This window comes from Sus scrofa, chromosome 14 (genome assembly GCF_054392235.1).
Source record: "Sus scrofa isolate SSC_HxYL_T2T_F1_AM1 chromosome 14, Sscrofa_HxYL_maternal_Yorkshire_Landrace_v2.0, whole genome shotgun sequence".
In the NCBI taxonomy this organism is placed as follows: domain Eukaryota; kingdom Metazoa; phylum Chordata; class Mammalia; order Artiodactyla; family Suidae; genus Sus; species Sus scrofa.
The window spans coordinates 101,572,833-101,591,087 of record NC_139396.1 but is presented as its reverse complement, the minus strand read 5'-3'; the positions used below and the strand labels follow the sequence as shown (position 1 = coordinate 101,591,087).

General features: G+C 41.9%; 1 protein-coding gene across 38 annotated transcripts in view; it reads left to right on the top strand.

Annotated features, from left to right (window-relative positions):
- The window catches only part of KCNMA1 (potassium calcium-activated channel subfamily M alpha 1), a 753,494-nt gene extending 738,521 nt beyond the window's left edge, over window positions 1-14,973 (top strand). For 12 of the 38 annotated variants that reach the window (XR_014825729.1, XM_084993162.1, XM_021072164.2 and 9 more), the window contains 4 exons: window positions 849-1,043; window positions 2,772-2,890; window positions 4,626-4,850; window positions 14,212-14,973. Coding sequence is in view for 36 of the 38 variants with exons in the window: in XM_084993162.1 (XP_084849288.1) it covers window positions 849-1,043; window positions 2,772-2,890; window positions 4,626-4,850; window positions 14,212-14,233 (561 nt within the window). In the remaining 2 variants the exon portion in view is untranslated. 38 annotated transcript variants of the gene reach the window in all.
- The last annotated feature ends 3,282 nt before the right edge of the window (window positions 14,974-18,255 follow it).

The window sequence follows — 18,255 nt, the reverse complement described above, 5'->3', positions numbered from 1 at the left end:
TCCATCCTCGAAAGCCACAGGCAAAATTTAGCTTGATATTATTTAGGTTGCTTGATTTCTTCTTACACTGGAAAATGGAAAACAGACCCTTAAGTGGGATTTTTCTCGAATTAGACTGTGTGACAAATGTCTTCTTGAGCTCTTTTATTTGACATCCTATTAATTTTTTAAAACTCCCATTGTTTTGTTCCTGGCAAATGTGTTATGCTTCAGGTGTGAGACAAATGTACATGCAGAGGGAGACTTCTTCCATAAGATACTGAGGTTACTTAAAAACACCAGGGTATCCACCTTGTCATAAATATATCTGGTGTATTGAATTGATAGAGGCTTCTGGTTTAGCCTCTTAGCAAAACATGTGATAAATTGTTGAAGGTGTGACTTTAATGATGCTCTGGACATCTCCCGACATAGAGAGAAGTGTTGCTATTGTTGGGGGGAGCCAGCCTCTTGGCATGTGTGTTACAGAAGCTCAGAGGCCATCCTCCCTGGGTTGGGCTGTCCTTGATTACACATGACCAAAATCTCTTAGCAAACAGGACAGGAAGCCTGTTTATATCCCTGCTAACACTGCTTATGGTAAACACCAGCCATTTTGACTTTAGCCCTTTAATCAAAATCCTCTGAATTGGTTTTTCGAAGTCAGGCTCTTGTGGCAGAACCAAGTAGGAGAAGAAAGAATGGAATAATTGGAGGCTGCTGTCTTTTCACTTCCCACATAAAATTATTTGAAGAGACAGGCCAGAACTTTAAACAGGAGATATCAAGAAAAGTTGTAATTTGAATGTCGGTTGTCCTGACTTTTTGGGGCATTTGCTTAAAAGGACTCTCCCCCCTTCTCCTCCCAGACATACTTCAATGACAACATCCTTACCCTGATACGGACCTTGGTGACCGGAGGAGCCACACCGGAGCTGGAGGCTCTGATTGCCGAGGAGAATGCGCTGCGCGGGGGCTACAGCACCCCCCAGACGCTGGCCAATCGGGACCGCTGCCGCGTGGCCCAGTTAGCACTGCTGGATGGGCCCTTTGCGGACCTGGGGGTAAGTTCCCCGGGTGGAGGGCCCCAGAGCCCGCTGTTTGGGAAGAGCCAGATCTGAATGTGTCCGGCAGTGATAAGCTAGGCCTCTGCCTTTGTTGCTTTCTGCAGGAAAAGAGCTGTAAGAGGTGATGTTTATGGTTTACTGTGTAACAGGCACTGTGCTTTACAAGTGATCATTCATTTAAATTCCCACGGTGACCCTCTGACTTAGCTTCTCTTATCAGACACTTGAAGGAAACCAGGCTCAGAGAGACTGAGGGTTGGCCCTGTCAGGAATATGCACTAGGGATCTTCCAGAGCCTGTGATTGCACTCCCTCCCCTCAGGGACCTGCTGCCACAGGATGGGAGGCATCTGGTGGTTCCAGATGCAGCCAAGGCTGGGAACACCTTCTACAGGTCTTAGCATGGCTCACAGCTTCTTAGCCCAGGCTACACATGAATAGGTCTGCCACAGTGCCTGAACCAGCCTGGTGCCTGCAACCCAAAGGGAGGCTTTTGTGGCCCCTGAAGCAGGGAGGGCGTGGGGGAGAGTGATTGGGTCCAGCCTCAGAATTAATAGTCCAGGAGGAAATTTAAAAACCACCGATGGCTATGGTCAGCCCCCAGGATTCTGGGCATGACCCCAGCAGTGGTGGTTTTTGCCACACCATAGAACACCATAATCAGGTGCACCTAGATCCACTGACCAAACAAACAGCAACTTGAATGTCTCTGAATTCCAGACCTAGGTTTCCTAATTCTGAGGCTAGACCCAGTCACTCTCCCCAACACCCTCTGTGATGCAGAGGCGACCCACACCTCCCTTTGGCTTTTTAAAAGTCCCTCTCTATGGCTAGTGACTCTTTTTATCTTTCATTTGCGTACTGATAGCACCTTAAAATTAAGGATAAAGCCTTGAAAGCCTGGTAAGATCTGGCTCTGTTTGTGTTCTCTAATGTGATGCCCACGTGGAATTATCAGCAACATGGAGGACACATGCAGTCACTCTATTCCCAATAAAGGCCGCCTTCGTCGCCCTTCCTATAATAATGGCCACCTGAAGCTCCCTGACTGCAGGAAGCCAGTGTTTCCAAGTGAATGAGTTTGCTTTCACATCCAGCATCAGGCCCCAGCCCCTTGGAAGGTGATTGTGAGCTGATTAGAACTGTGAATCCCAGTTATTCAGCCTGCAGACCTCCAGCTCCTGGGGAAACACATTCCCTTCCACCCTTGCCATCTCTGAGGTCTGCAAATTGTGCTTTTCACACAGTCCTTACCTGAAAGAGTCTGTCGCCATAGTACCTGGTGGGGTCTTTTCTCTTGGCAGTGATTTTAATTATCACTCAAGCAGTTTTGACAACACGGTCAGAGCACAGTGATTACAGCTGAGCTGGGGCTAAACATAATCACCATTTTGCAGACCTGGTTCCTTCTCGGTTGAACAGACGTCTGAGACCTTCAAGCTCACACCATCCCTTAAAGTGAGGGAGAGGTACCATCTCCTTCCAAATGGAAAAATAGAGAAAACCAGGGGAAAACTCATTATAGCTGATCCTGAAAAATCAATAGTATCGGGGTGTATGCTGTAAACCATGCTAACTTCTTCAGCCAGAATTCCTTGGCACAGACCCTCCAACTCAGGAGACACCCAAACAAGCTTTCACGAAAAAGGCCCTTTTCCCCTGGGACCTCTACATTCAGGCACATAAAAATGATTTTGTTTCTCTCTGTTCCTTTGTTGTCTCCCAGGATGGTGGTTGTTATGGTGATCTGTTCTGCAAAGCTCTGAAAACGTATAATATGCTTTGTTTTGGAATTTACCGGCTGAGAGATGCTCACCTCAGCACGCCCAGCCAGTGCACAAAGAGGTGAGTATGTTTCCACTCTGCTCTCCCACCCCCAGGGCAGAGACAAAAATGCTTGCTCCTGTTCCCCACGGTGAGGGCAAAGGTCTACATGCCAGCTCTCGACATGCAAATTACTTTGCCCACATGAACTCCAACCCCGGGTTTGGTGGTTATGGGAAGCTTTTTTTCCTTAATTACTAACAGCAGATATAAAGACACTGTGGGAAGAATTCAAGTTTTATAGGACAGTTCCATCACCTAATTACAAAAGTCTGAAGGTAAGCATATCCTCCAAACTCCCACTACTGGGATAATTCTGTTGGTAGCCATGTAGAAATCTTTCCTATTGCTAGTATTTATGGTAAATGATTCCTTAGCACCTAGATTTTTATTTAATGCAATTTTCAATTGACTCACACTTTTTTTTACTTTTATATATTTATTGTAAAGAAAACTGTAGATTATTTCCTGAAGCAGAAAAAAATAACAGTGCTAGTTATAATATACATTAAAGTAACGCCATAGCTGCCTAAAATTAAAAGTACATACTAGGGCTGCCAGAATCAGTGTGTTTGTATAATATATTCTAGGAAACAATGCCATAGAGATAAGTGTTTCTTAGACCTTCTTGCATATTAAAATTACTAGAGGTGCTTTTAAAAAGTACTCTGACTACTCTGATTTAACTGGTATAGAATGAAAATATGTAGTTTTAATGCCCTTAGATTACAGTATGGAGCCAGAGTTGAACATAACTGCTGTAGACCAGTGTGTTCTCAAAGTCAGGTGAGCATGAGAATCATCTATAAAGCCTGTTAAAACACAAACTGCTGGACCCCATGCCCAAAGTGTCTGACTCAGTATGTCTGAGGTGGGTGGAGTTGCTTAAGAATTTGCATTTTAATTAAAAAAAGACATGTATAGCAGAGAGACCTATATTCAATATCTTGTAATACCTATAGTGGAAAAGAATCTGAAAAAGAATACACACACACACACACACACACACATACACACAGGTATATAAGTGAATCACTTGGTCGTACTTCGGAAACTAATACAACATTGTAAATCAACTACACTTTGATGCAAAAAAAGAATTTGCATTTTGAAGAAGATCCCCAGTACTGCTGATGTGTCTGGCCTGAGGACTGCACTGTCAAACTCTGCTACTAGAAGTATGTTCCAGTTATGTTTGGTGTTGGAGAAAAACATGATCAAATTGAGGAGAACGATGGAAGCCCGAGAGACACGTACACAGGGACATGTTTTATATTCTTCCATTTAATGAAATCCTCCACCAGAGTCGATTTTTAAGAGGTGAAGTGGGAGGAAGGACTAAGATTTGGCTAGAGCACAGTAAATAAAGAACCTGTGAGGTATGTCTGGGATTGTCAGAATGTTCTAGAATGAGTGATGCAGTGCAATCCGGGAAACCTCCTGCGTGCCCTCTGGCTACTCCAAATCAGAAGGGAACTTGACATTGTCCTGAAAGGGGTGCACGGACCACGGGAAACACCTTTGGGTTCTCCCACAACTGGCACTCATTCAGCATCTCTGCCAGGGCCCGGTGGCTGGATTCCTCTGTCAAGCTAAACAGAGGAAGATGTTGTTGCACTTGGAAGATAATGTTTGAGGCCTTGGACCAGCTGGAAGTCCATCTTGCAGATCCTCTGCTAGACCGGGTTTGGCTCAGAGAGGGGAACCTTCCATCGAGCTGTCCTCATTCTGTGACCTCTTTGCTCTCCCCATCCAGGTATGTCATCACCAACCCCCCGTACGAGTTTGAGCTCGTGCCGACGGACCTGATCTTCTGCTTAATGCAGTTTGACCACAACGCCGGCCAGTCCCGGGCCAGCCTCTCCCATTCCTCCCACTCGTCCCAGTCCTCCAGCAAGAAGAGCTCCTCTGTTCACTCTATCCCATCCACAGCCAACCGGCAGAACCGGCCCAAGTCCCGGGAGTCCCGCGACAAACAGAAGTACGTGCAGGAAGAGCGGCTCTGATATGTGTATCCACTGCCTCCGTGTGTGAAACTGTATCTGCCACTCATTTCCCCAGTGGGTGTTTCCAACAGTAACTTTCCCATTTTCCCCTGTAGCCCCCCCCCGCCCTTTTTTACACATATTTGCATATGTATGATAGTGTGCATGTGGTTGTCATTTTTATTTCACCACCATAAAACCCTTGAGCACAATAGCAAATAAGCAGACGGACCAAAAGTTATTTATGATGCTAGGGGAAAAATAACCCAAAGGCCTGCTCCAGACATAAATAGCTCACTGCAGGAAGGAGTTCACAGGTTAGAAGGGAGCGCTTGTGATCTATGTCAGTTATGCAAAGCAAGTTCAGTTAATGTAGAAGAAAAGTTTATTCTGATTTACCAGGATTATCAGGGTGCTTTGGGTTTTGATTTTGTTGTTGTTTTCCTTTCTTTCTTTCCCTTGTTTGTTTATATATATAGATAGATATATATATATCTATCTATATATATATCTATATGAATGCACACAATAACATATACACACTTTTTTTTGAAACAAGAAACCCAAAAGCAATGAAAACATATCAATTGTTTCCACTCTCTGGGCTGACGCATTTGAAAGGCTTTTGCCATTTGTGTAGAATATTATTAAGTATCTGCTTGTTAGAGAACATTTTTTTTTTCTTTCTTTTTTTTTTTTTTTTTTAGTTACTCACCAAGGCCTTTGGTCCCAGAGCTAGCTTCCTTTGGGAGCTCATAGGAACATTGCTACTCTTACTATGGAGGAAACAGTAGTATTCCATTTGTGGACGTATCAAATTCTATCATTGAATTTAAGTGAAAAGAGGTTTGATTGCATATTAAATTGTTATTCTGTCTCCTTATGCTGCCATATGAATAGCTATTTTTTTTCTCTCACTTTTGACATTTGGGATGAAAAGCCATATGTATCATAAATATCAGATGTAAGTCATTAAAAACTGCCTTCCTGGGACTTTTACATCTTTTAAAAGGTGAATTACTTACCTTATGTACAGAATAAATAATGCTCAGGAAAGAGCAAGTATTTTTCCATGCATTCTCAGGGGACCTTTTTACTCCCCTTTGTTTGATTAGCTGGGGCCCCCGTGCCAGGGGGAAGCAAAGGCTGGGGCCGTGGTAGAGAGAGTGGAAGATAAACCCAGCGGCAGATCATGCTTTCCTAGGGGCCGACACATTAAATAAATGAGAATGCAGGAGGATCAAGCCACAGTTGACTCAACAAAGACAAAAGCCAGCTACCACCTTCAACTGCTGGCACAGCTGCATGAAGCTGGTTGTCCCAAAGCCAGAAGCTGGCGGGAAAAATTCCTCATCCTCAGCTTCTTATATGTAGCCAATCCTTTGAGGCAAGAGAGTGACAGCAATAGAGAACTACCCCTTGTCATTATCAGATGGGAGAGAAGAAGCGTGCAAGTGAGCCAAACACATTTTAGTGTAATTATTTTTTCTTTCATTTTCTTTCTTTCTTTCTTTCTTTCTTTCTTTCTTTCTTTCTTTCTTTCTTTCTGCAATTAGCAAGCATGAGCAGAAAGGTAGAAACATATCCTTTTTTCAATATACAGTTGTCAGATATTTTATGCATGCAAATCATGCTTTTGGCAGTGCAGTAGTTCTTAAAAGTCGGCCAACTCCACCATAACCAAATTCTTGTATGGATAGACTAGCCCTGGGCTGCTATATACATATTTGAAATGTTTGCTTGAAAACAAATTCCATCATACACACTAGGGGTGGAGGGGAGGAGAAAAATGTCACAGCTCTACCATCTCTAAAAAGGTGTTTTTATGGTGAATGTTTTGGGTTTAGATTTTGGATCCCCTGTCCCCCCCCAAGCATGATAGTTTTGGAGATTTGCTTGCTGTGTGAATTGACAAGCACTTTTACTGACAAAATGGTGAGGCTCAGTCAGAACCTCCGCCTCCCCACCAAAGACAGGGCAGTTCAGTGTTCAAATCAGTATTGGGGTGGGGAATAATTGTGTACCTGTATATGAAAATGCCCTATGAGTGGAAGATTTTTTTCAAATTATTTTTTGTCCCTATCTATATTGATTTATATATTACATATCACCATCTTTTTATATATAAAGATGCACATATAGACCTATATGTGTGTATATATACACACACACTCATATCCCCTAGTGTTGGATCATGAAGAGCTCTTCATGCATTCTTTGCAAAGGAGGTTATAAAGTTATGCCCTCAGAACATTTATAACTATAAGAATGTGCCAGTTAAAGTGCTCAACAGGAAATATGACAGTTTAAAAGCATTGTAAAACTCACATAGCTTACTTCTCTCTCTAAAGTGCAACAAGGATGAATAGAATGGGCCAAGGTATGACAATTAATGGTTCTGCATGACCTAGCCACTGCTGGGGGTTTCCTTCTATAACGTTGTCCTTGTGAAAACTTTGTGAAATTAAAAAAAAAAAAGGAGTTACAAATTTTATTCTGTTATTGGTTTGTTTATTTTTATTTATATTGTTCTGTTTGTGGTTTTATTTATTTTGTTTTGCTTTTTCTTTTTTCCCCTCCCCATCTCCCCTCCTCTTCCCTCCCTTCTTCTCCTTCCTTCACTTTCTAAATTGCTCAGCGCAATGAGGCTGTGCTGCTGCTACCGCTAGATCCCGTAGAGTTTGTTTTTGGTGTTCCTGGGTTTGGGGTTGGGTTATCTGGCGGGAACTTCTCTCCATCTGGCTTGCCTTTCGATCTGCACGTGGCCTCCCTGCCCACTTTGGTACCTTGCTCCAAGTTCAAAAGCATTTTCCCATCAAGAAATCCAGCTTCCTTCACTCCCTCCCATTACCACCCACCCCCCAACCCGGTCCCCCATCAGTCTGTCCACATCTCTGTGTTTATCTTGGCAAGACCGACTAAATCAAGTGATGATGCCAGGTGATATACTTTTCCAGAAAACATTTGCAGCTATTCCATTTGGCAAACCTGCTTCTTGGTGAATAGTTTACCCTCCTTTCGATTTAAACCAGGAGGGTTATTAATGGCAAAAAGCATTGGTCTCCTTTACATTTGATCAGTATGACCCTCAAATTAAAACTGTCAACTCAGTAGCCCACACCCAGTTATCTGGGGGCTGATGAGTCAGTCTGGATTTTACACAGGTCTCTTCTGCCACCTGCCTTTCAGACATTTGTGAAATCCCAACCAGAGATTGGGCAGATAGAAGTAAATCCAAAATGCATTTTATATACAATCTGTTAGCAGCTCTGATGAGACGATCTTGTGATGGGAATGGAGTGGTAACAGGCTGTGACTTGAAATGAAATTTGGGGGCTTTTCCCTGGATTTCAAGGCACACAATTGAGAGTTGATTGTACTTGGCTAATGATATGTTCAGTGATGAAAAAGGTATCAGTATTCTGTTTTTTTCTGAGCCCAAACTACTGTATTGTTCTTTCCTCAATTGAATGAAGAATCTCTTCCATATTTTTCCATGTGACCTCAAATTTCTCATCCTTTGTTCAGATTTTTTTAGGAAGGAAGGAGACATACAAGGTTTTCATATTATGTCTCTCTTCTTGCCCCTCCCCACCAAAAATAAATAAATAAATAAATAAACAGGAAGGTCAGGGTAGAAAGTGAAAGAGTGGTTGGAAGAGTATATGCACTTAAAAAGAAGAAAAGCTAGAGAATCAATTATTTGTACCATTCCAAAAGAGAAGCAATTTGTAAGCCATTCATTGCCTTAAGCTTTGAAAGGGGGTGAACCTTAAGTAAGTGGGTAGACCAGGAGGCTTAGTGAAACCCTCTCAGCCTCAGCACTATGATCATGACATCAGCATCCCTAATGACTGCTACCCAGGGTCCTTTCCTACCCAGTTCAGCTAAAGTGAAAGTTAAACCCTTATAGTTAGATTTCTACCACTCTTGGGAGAGGTTTAAAATTCTATTATGAATGTTATAGGTTTGACCCAGAACCTTACTTGCAATGGGGGCTCTCGATAGATATTTTTGAAGTATATTGAACTTCAAACATTGTTATACCTTTAATCATTTGATAAATAATCTTCACCTCCTTGGCTTATCTTTAAAAAAATTCAAGGCATGCCTGTAGGTGCTTCATGATGCTGCCATGCTGTTGGCACTTTCTCAAGCTGAGTTCACAGCTTCTGAGAAAGTGGAACAGCCCTGTAAGTTCAATGAGTGGAGAGACTGACTATGCCTCCTGACAGCATCGTCATGATCCCAGATGACCAGAAAAACCTTTTGACTGGCTCTTCTTCAGCATGGGAAAAGCTCAAAGGTGTCTGCATCCCAATAGAGACAATTAAGTCAACCTTCCATGTTCCTATAGCAACGGGTTCCGGAAGGAGAAAGGAGAGTGCAGAAACTTCAGGACCAGTGGAAGTTAAGACAGGGTAAAAAAAAAAATCAGTGTCTCAGTCAGCTTCTTTCAGCTCATCCCTGCTTTTGTCATAACATGATGAAGTAGCTATGGGCGCCTGTCACTAACCTGGTAGACCAACTGCCCCCTGGAGGTTGCACATTCATCACAGAGGGAGGTGAGATGGATGGTCCCCTGCCACTTGAAAGGGAAGAGTGAAAAGTCTGCCCTCAGGGTGTCAACTGGACTGAACCACAAAAGAGGGTTGGGAGGGGGGCAGTTGCTCTGCCCAGACAATGGCAGCATCAGCCTTAGCATTAAAAGGGGCAAATAGAGTCATAGAGGACAACTGCCAAGAAGCAAGACAGTTTTTAGAAATAAAAACTTCCCTGGTTCTGGTAGAAAGCATTTTCAGTCCTATGAAATAGCCATATTTCATAGGAGAGGAATGGAGGCAGTATGCTTGGTGAGGTCCACTGGGGCCTTGGACTTTTCCGGGCAGAAGGCGAAGGCCAGACTAGCTCTCAGAAGTGTGAGATGTGAGACCACACAGCATTGCCTTTGAAGGCATGAGCTCTATGTTAGGTCTTACTGTTCTCAACTGTTCTCTCTATCCAGATGGACCCCTTCACTTTTAAGCTCTTTCTAAACCTCAGCGTGTGGTCCAGCAAGAAAAGGCCCAATTATTCCAAGTTCCTGTGCTGTATCATCCTCTTCTCTTTCATGCTCTCTTCTATGAGTAGTTAAGTGAAAAGGCTAAATCCCACAGCACTGACAATGCCCAGAGCCAGCAAAGAGACTGTTTTCACAGTGCAGCCTGTTGATCTGTTTCTGGGTACCCACGTAGATATGTTAGCCCAGGTCTTGAAGCTTTCCCCACCATAGCCCACTCCTCTGGGATTTCTCATAGCTGGAGGAAGTCTTGACCCTTACTCTAGACCCTTGAATGCCAGTGATGAAAATAGCAATGGAAGACACAGATGGCTTGCAGGTAGGGTAGGGCACCTATTAAATGAAAGCCAATATTTCAGAGACACAACTACCACTATAGGGTGCCCCCCTTCCTCTCCTCGCCTTCCTAAGGACGTCTACCCAATCCAACTCTTATATATCATCTCTGCTGCCACAATTCTCCTTCTTCTGACCAGCACTCGGTTCTCCACCCCCAGAGTTATTTGCAACATCACCTATATCTTTATGCCATCCTTTAGTACTGAGAGGACTGATATTAATGCTGACCTTATACTAAAAGCTAACACACACCTGGTGTTTACTGTAAGCCAGACCCTCTTCTAAGCACTTTACATGTATTAACTCATTCCAATCTCAGGATTACCTCAAATGTAGATTCTGTTAGTATTTCCATTGGAAAGATGCAGCCAAGGGACAGGTTTCTTCAGAGTCACCTGGGCAGGAAAGACTTTAAAACTAAGGTCTGTGAATTTTGCTACTATGCTAATGCCCCATGCTATTACTAATAATAGTAATAGTCTTAACAGGTCACATTGACTTACCATGTGGGTAATGCTTCATGGGCACCAGCCCCTTTCATCCAAAAAACAGTAGGGGGCTGTTGTTAGCTCCATTTCATAGAAGAGAAACTGGAGCTAACATAAATTATGTAACAACCCGGTCAGGACCATGCAACTAGGATGTAAGAGAGCCAGATCCCTTTGGCCTTAATTTCTGCCCTATGACATCTCTGGTTGCAGTTGACAGCTCAGAGCATGGCTGGTCTTGATAGGGGACACCTCCCAATGACAGTGTCACTTCTTTTACCAGCATCTCTCTGCAGTTAACTTCTGAGTTTTATCTTGTTCTACTAGCCCACTTGCCACAGACTGTGAAATGCCGCTCCTTCCCCAACTTTGGGCACATCACACATTACTCACAGTGATGACACTGTGCCATCTTTGAGAAGCTTATTAACAAATGGATTTTTTTTCCCCTTTGGCAGTGAGGAGACCCTCAAAACCAGATCCACTGTCTGACTCATCCCAGGGATGAAAATAAAGCCTACAGAAATCTTCCTGGCTCCTGCAAGGAGGCAGGGAGCAAGACCAATTCAGGGATTTGGACTGACCCTGGGCCACCTCAGCACTCATGTGAATTCCTTCCCTGAGGATTCTTAGTAATGGCCAATTCTATAGGCACCCAGCGGTGCAGTTCCTTCTTTGGAAGTTAAGATTCAGAAAAACAGTGTCATTGTCATATCAAAACTCTCTTTACTGGAGCAGAATGACTGGCAATCATTAAAGCAAGGTTTTTCTGAAGCTCCCTTGGAGAAATGCTTCATAAAATACCATTTCCCCAGATATTTTAGTAAAATGCTCAGAGCACTCATATTTTTCCATTCCTCCATCATCCTATCTAACCAAGTCTCCAACAACACATATATTTATATCTTACAAGTCACCTGAATTAAAAAGCCTGTTTCTCAGGCATGGCGAAAAACCTCAACCTACCACCAGGATACACTTCAATACGACACCTTCGTGTATTGTATTAAAACACAGAGAATGGCCAAAACACAGGGATGACTCTGCTTTGATTATTTTTATGGCAAGAAATTTAAGAGGAAAGACAGAAGGAAGCTTAAATGGGGGAATAATGCTTTCTTTCTTACAGACAGAAGAAAGAAATTGATATTCTCTCTGCTGTGAAAGGTCAAAATGCCAACTTTGAATTGAACTGTAAAGACTAAATTCTGAACAATTATTCTCTGTAGCAGTTGTAAAAATTTCAGCAAATTGCAGCTGTCTTAGGTCTTTCACGCAAAAGACCTACTCGTTTCCATCAGCAGAGTTCACTCTCCCTTCCAACCTAGCATGTCCGACCCAGCTCTAAATTCCTTTGCAAAACCAGTCCACAGAATGACACCGCCAAAACCAAGGGCGGCTCAGGCAAACACCACAGACACTGGGTTCAGCTCTTCTGGAAATCATCTTTCCGCATAAACCACTGGAAAAAGTCGTAGTTTGAAATTGTTTCAGCGGCCTGGCAATGCTTTTAAAACATGATAACCATCACACTTTACTCTTCTCTGAAAGGTTAGTTTAATCGTAGATCACAAAAAAATTGGTTTCCACAAATGCATAATGGTTCATCTATGTCACACTTGAACTAAATGGTTTTTTAAATGGAGCTGAAATTATTTTGATGTGTACACAGTCCCGGATTTCTATACAACCTTTTTTAACCAGCCCATCAGGAACCTTGCCTCTAAAGCCTCATTAATAATTCAGATGTGCTGATGACTTTAAAAGATCTATGGAATTGAAGCTTAGGAAAAAAAAAAAAAAACTCTGCTTGACAAAAAGATAAATGAATGTAGAAAGAAGCTGTAGGAGTCTGGCAAGCTGTAGATCATCTCAGAACAGATTGTAACTTTATCATTCTGTCAGGGGGAATAATTTAAAGCACTTAATCAGTTAGCTTCACTGTGAGGATGTAGCATTATGAATTCCTATCGTCCAATCTGTTCAAATCAAAGTGAACTTAATTATAATAGGTGAGAGAGCCCGTGCAGGAAAGAGGGGGTGGGAGATTGATCCAAGAGGCAGGAAGTTTCCTGGGGGGTAAACCGAGCTGTTGAACAAAGGGTAGTGAGTGAGCTTTCACCAAGGCTGATCCCAGCTCCAATTCAAGTGTCTACACTGGGGGCTCAGGGCGCTGGACACAGCAAGAGGTAGCATGGACCAAGGAGAGATAAGTGGAATGGTCATGAGCTAATCATAGATGTTGGATTTATAAGTCATTAGCCAAACAAGGACACACACACACGCACACACACAAGGTCCTCTCTCAAGATCAAGCCAGGCGAGCGATTTTTGTAAGCATATCAATCCAGGACCACTGGCAATGCAGTTATGAAGTATTCTGAGAGGCAGAAAAAGGGGCTGGAGAAGCTATTGTCCCTATGAGTGGGTAACTTTTCTCTTTTCTCTTTGCTTTTCCTAAGCCACTAAAATGAGGCATATGATTCTCAAGTTAGAATGAGCTGTTTGCCCAGCTCCTTTGTATCTATCCACATGGCTGACTTCCCAGAAAATTCCAGTCCTAGAAAGAGGCGGGGATGATGGCAGGGTCTTGCAAAATAGCACTAAACTGCTAAGAGGATGCTAGGCCATTTCCATCCTCACCTCTGACTCAGCATGCTCTCTCTGCCATCTCTGGATTTAGGGTGGAAATGAAATGCCAAGACTCCATCAAGCTCCCTTGCTGACAGCTGGGGTTATTGGAGTCAGTCAAGATAGTGCCACCAGAAATTCTTTTCATAACTTTATACCAAGGCAGAGTTTTCTTTCTTGAAATAAAAGCCATCTCAAAATCCTCCTACACCATCAGTTGCTATTCTGATTTTTCACTCTCACTGGCCAACAAAGATCTGCGGGGTTACTATAAGATCCCCAAAACACGCTGCAAAGGAAAGAGACAAGTGGTAGAGTTGAGATATACCTTTAAGTATGCTTGTACACACAAAGCCCAGTAAAGGCTGGGAGGAGGAGAGCCAGCATAAGATTCTAGATCACCCAGTCTGCAGCAAGTACAATATCCCTCAGTTTCCACTCAAATCAGTGGATGCACAAATCTTTCGGTGCAATGCCCAGACCTAGCATTTGTTTTATCTGTCATCTTCTCACCACCAAAGCTTTTCAGTCCACCAAAGGAACCCCAGAGAACACTGCCAGAGTTTACCTTTCAACTCCTCTTTACTCTATGAAGTCTACCCCTGGTGCCTCCAAGTCCCCATAGCCCATTGGTTCATCACTTGCTATAGGCAGTAGAGGTATGTTTCAGGTTCTGGGGTTCTCCTTACACTGCTGTGACTCTCTTAGCAATTATTCACTGTCAGCTTCTCTCGATTACCTTTTTTGCATTTTTCAATGAACTTTCCAAAGTCTTTACCTTAGGACTAATCAAGCTTTTCATTTCTCCTTCTTGTTCTCTATCCATTTTGCCCTTAGCAGAAAAGAAATGGTTTACAGATGAACCGGATAATGCCTATCCCAGAAACATTCAAATCAAGCCCATGAGTACCCACATGGCTAACCAGATCAACCAATATAAATCCACAAGCAGCTTGATTCCACCAATCAGAGAAGTTGAAGATGAATGTTGACTCCCAGGAGACCAGGACTATTTTTTTAAAGCCTGACAAACTTCATAAATGGTGATGTGACTTTTCTTCCTCTTACATGCTGAATCACTGGTGGAAACGTTAGGCGAAGCAAGAATTGCAAGAAAAATAAAGTAGACAGATCTTTCTTTTTGTCTGCCTTGAATATTGCTTCCATGTATTTTGGAAAAGAAAATGATTTCATTTATAAATGAACATACTAAAATAGTCATGTATAGCCTCTAGCATTTTAAATTATTTTTATTTATTAGAAAGAAAATATATTTTTTCTTTTTTTTTTTTCATTGTCAAATATCTTCCCTATATCTAACAATGCAAAATCAAAATGAGTAAGTGGCCAGACTCCTTAATGCATATTTATCTTCTTTCTCTCTTTTTCTTTGAGGAGAATGATGGTCACCACCACAGTTAATCGTAATCAAGGGAAATGGATTATTTAAGCAATTTTAAAATGGTCCAATAATGTAAACATGTATTTTAATAAATTAAAAAAAAAGAAGACAAAAGGGGGCAGGTGAATTTCCTGGATGGGTGTGTATTTTGGCTGCATTGACACCAGCTCTTAATAAATGGAAATGTATTTATTTTCACAGTTGAAAGTCATATTTTTGTGGTTTTAGTTTTTATCCTGTATTTCTCATCCCTTTGTTCATATATTTAAAGGGAAGACCTTCTTGCAGCTTTTCTACAAATGCCAGATCAGGTTTACCCTGCCAACTAACAATACCAGAAATGTGAGCGTGCCTGAAACATGGAAGTTGAGGACCAGATATACACAAGACATTTCTGTTTGTTGTTCCGATGGTGGGGATTCCTACATGCTGCTATGCTTCTCACTTCCTATCTCCAAACCAACCAAACAAGTCATTTCAACTTTGGAAAGGTCTGATGTCGACCAGACCCACTCCCCAAGCCTAGGGCTGTTAACCTGCAAGTTTGTAAACACCAATGAATAGTTTTAATTGCTGATAGGATATGATAACATATTCATTCTATTCACTGAGTTTTTGTGTAAAAGCCAGAAAACTTCCATGATCGAGGAAACGATTTTAGCCCAGATCTTAATTTTGCAGGCTTTCCTTTAGTTGCTGGGACAAAATACACAGCAACATAAAAAAATAATCAGAAAAGGACAGTAATGACTGCTCTTAATACTGACTGTTAGAAAAGGCCTTTGAAAATTACCAGCAATGAAATCAAATGTATTGGTCACTTCAAACTGTGGTCAAAAAGATTTTTCTAGCCATCCTACACAATCCCGGTGTCTCCAAGCTCTGCTGTTGCTTGCATGCTCAGTGTAATGTCTTCCCAGCAACTGTTCCGTTCCAAATGACTTTCAACTTCAAAATTATCAATTTTTGATAGAATCATCAGGGTCTCTGGAGAAGCATGGATGTGACAGTGTTTTTTTTTTTTCTCAAAAATGTAAACTGTGGACACTTGAAGAAACTAAACTAACCAAAATGTCCCCCAAAGTCCCATGCTATCTATTCCATTAGGCCATGACCCTGTGGTACCTAGTATGTTAGTGCAAATCAGATCAGAGCCAAGCAATGAAATCACCATGAAAACATATGTCCACCAAGTACTCCAATTACCAACATAGGCAAAGTGAGCTACCACCTCTGCCCAGTCCTTGCAGAGCCAATATAGTCGTGTTTCCACCTTGTAGGTGCTGTCCTGAAGTGACTTGTCAGACCGTGGTTACCCTGTCGTCACATTCTGTAGAATTAGTTCTATAAAAGTATTGTGAATATAATGTACGTCCAATCGGATTGTTGAAAAACTACTTATAACCAATCACTAGTCTATTCAGCAGACTCAGATAACGTCAGCAGTCTATATTCAGGCTTATAAACATTTCTTGGTTTCCAACAGAAGTGCAGTGGGTTTGTGGTGGCGCGAATCCCTTGCTAAGATTATACAGCTTTCCTGAAAGCTAGGCCTTCTTCTACATGATGATTTTGCATTGGGTCACCTTAGTACATTCTTAATACATCCATCCACGCTCTTCTTTCCTTCATGAACCCTGGTGGATTCCCGATAACTTGGTAACCATTTCTGAATTTGTCATACTATTTGGTCTCCTCTGGCAGGCAGGGGTGGCCCCCACCTAAATGCTTTTCCATTAGAAGACATTAGGCCACAATTCCTCATGCCTGCTGCCCTCTCTGCCCCATCTCTCCACACCAAGGCAGACTGGAAACAGAAGTACAAACCCCATGCCCATTATGGCTAATATTTTAATTTAAACTTAAAAAAAATGGTTAAGATAGTCTCCTATAGCAAAGGGCTCACCTCAATACAAAGTAAAACAATATAAAACAAACAAACAAAATCTCCAACCATTTGCCAGGAATTCATTTTCTTGTAAGGTAGAGCAAAGTCATGCTGTTTTGCCTTTGTAATAATGAATTGTTTGGGGCTGGCTAGAAAATAAAATCAGGCATTTTTTAAAGGAAGTATATAAAATGACTGTTTGGTAGCTCTTTTGGCAAAAACTGGTACCTGGTAAATGGAAAGTGAAATGAAAAGAGAAACAGGATCGTGAGATGATATAAGGGCTTAAGAGAAAGCAAGAGCTTCCTGATTTGTTTCTATTTGTTGACCTCTCCGATCCTGGGGGAATCTTCCCTTCACCCTATTCTGACAGCCACTTCTTTCTGGCTGCATTCAGCACAGACCAATGACGTTATCATTGGTAATCATTGGTACAGTCCCTGTTATAGGCTCTGATGTCGCATCCCAATTTAGGATTCCAGAAAATCCATTTTCCTAAATTCATAACTTTTGGATGCTTTGGGAATCAGACTCACCAACAGACCATTTAAAAAGCAGAAATAACGTCCTCAGAAAAGCATCACCATTATATTTCTCATTAGGAAAACTTTTGCTGTTATCTGAGCAATTATATATTTTAAAATATCCCCTTGAACCAATATAAGATACTTTAAATAAAAGTGATTATGACTAAGGAACGTTAGAGAGCATCCAGAAGCTCTTTCCTTCCAAAGACTGAGACATCTTATGATGTATTTTGTACAGCATTTAATGGAGGACTCAAAATAAACAGGGAATTAGAACAGTTTGGTTAGGGTTGGGAAGGGGGAAAATGAAGAAAACACAAGAACACTGGGGATAGTTTCATGTCAAAAAGTGAGAATCCAACTTTCCTACTTATGGCTTAATATGAGGGTTCACAAGCCACACATGCAAATAACTAGCTTTGAAAATGTTCTTTAAACTCTGCGCAATGACCTCATCTGTAAATGAAAGTGATTCATCTAGATGACTATAAGGTCCCCCTCAGATCCAAGAGGACGTGATCTAAGTTAAAAGTGGGAACATTGAAACACGCCAAGCCCCTGGAGACAATCTTGTCCTGTGTTAGAATAATGGTCCTCCTTGCAGCATCAGCCAAGCAGTACTCCTGACGTTAGTGCTTTTTATGCTCTGGGCACAGGGTAGTTCAATTCACGCCTCTGTTTTACATTTTGGAGTCTCCTTGAGTTCAGAATGCAAATTTCAAAATTCAAATGCACCTGAATCGTGTTAATCAGATTTTTCAGTGTGTTCCTAGGGTTTTCTTTTCAGTCTCATCCCTGCCTGCTTTTTTCCCCCCCTTTTTTTTTTAATTGGTTCCAGGCTCAATGTCCATCCATCCCTTTATCTCTAACCTGTATCTCCTAATTCTAATATATGGTTAGATGTTCCCAGTCCCTGGATTCCTGCAGTTTTCCTCATTCCTACTTCCACATGTAGATCTGTAGGAAGTTACCAGTCTTCATTCTCACTTCATTTCCTGTCTTCTCTTTATTTGATTTTTTTTTCTTTTTTCTTTTTCTTTTTCTTTTTTGGCTGCTCCGAGTCATGC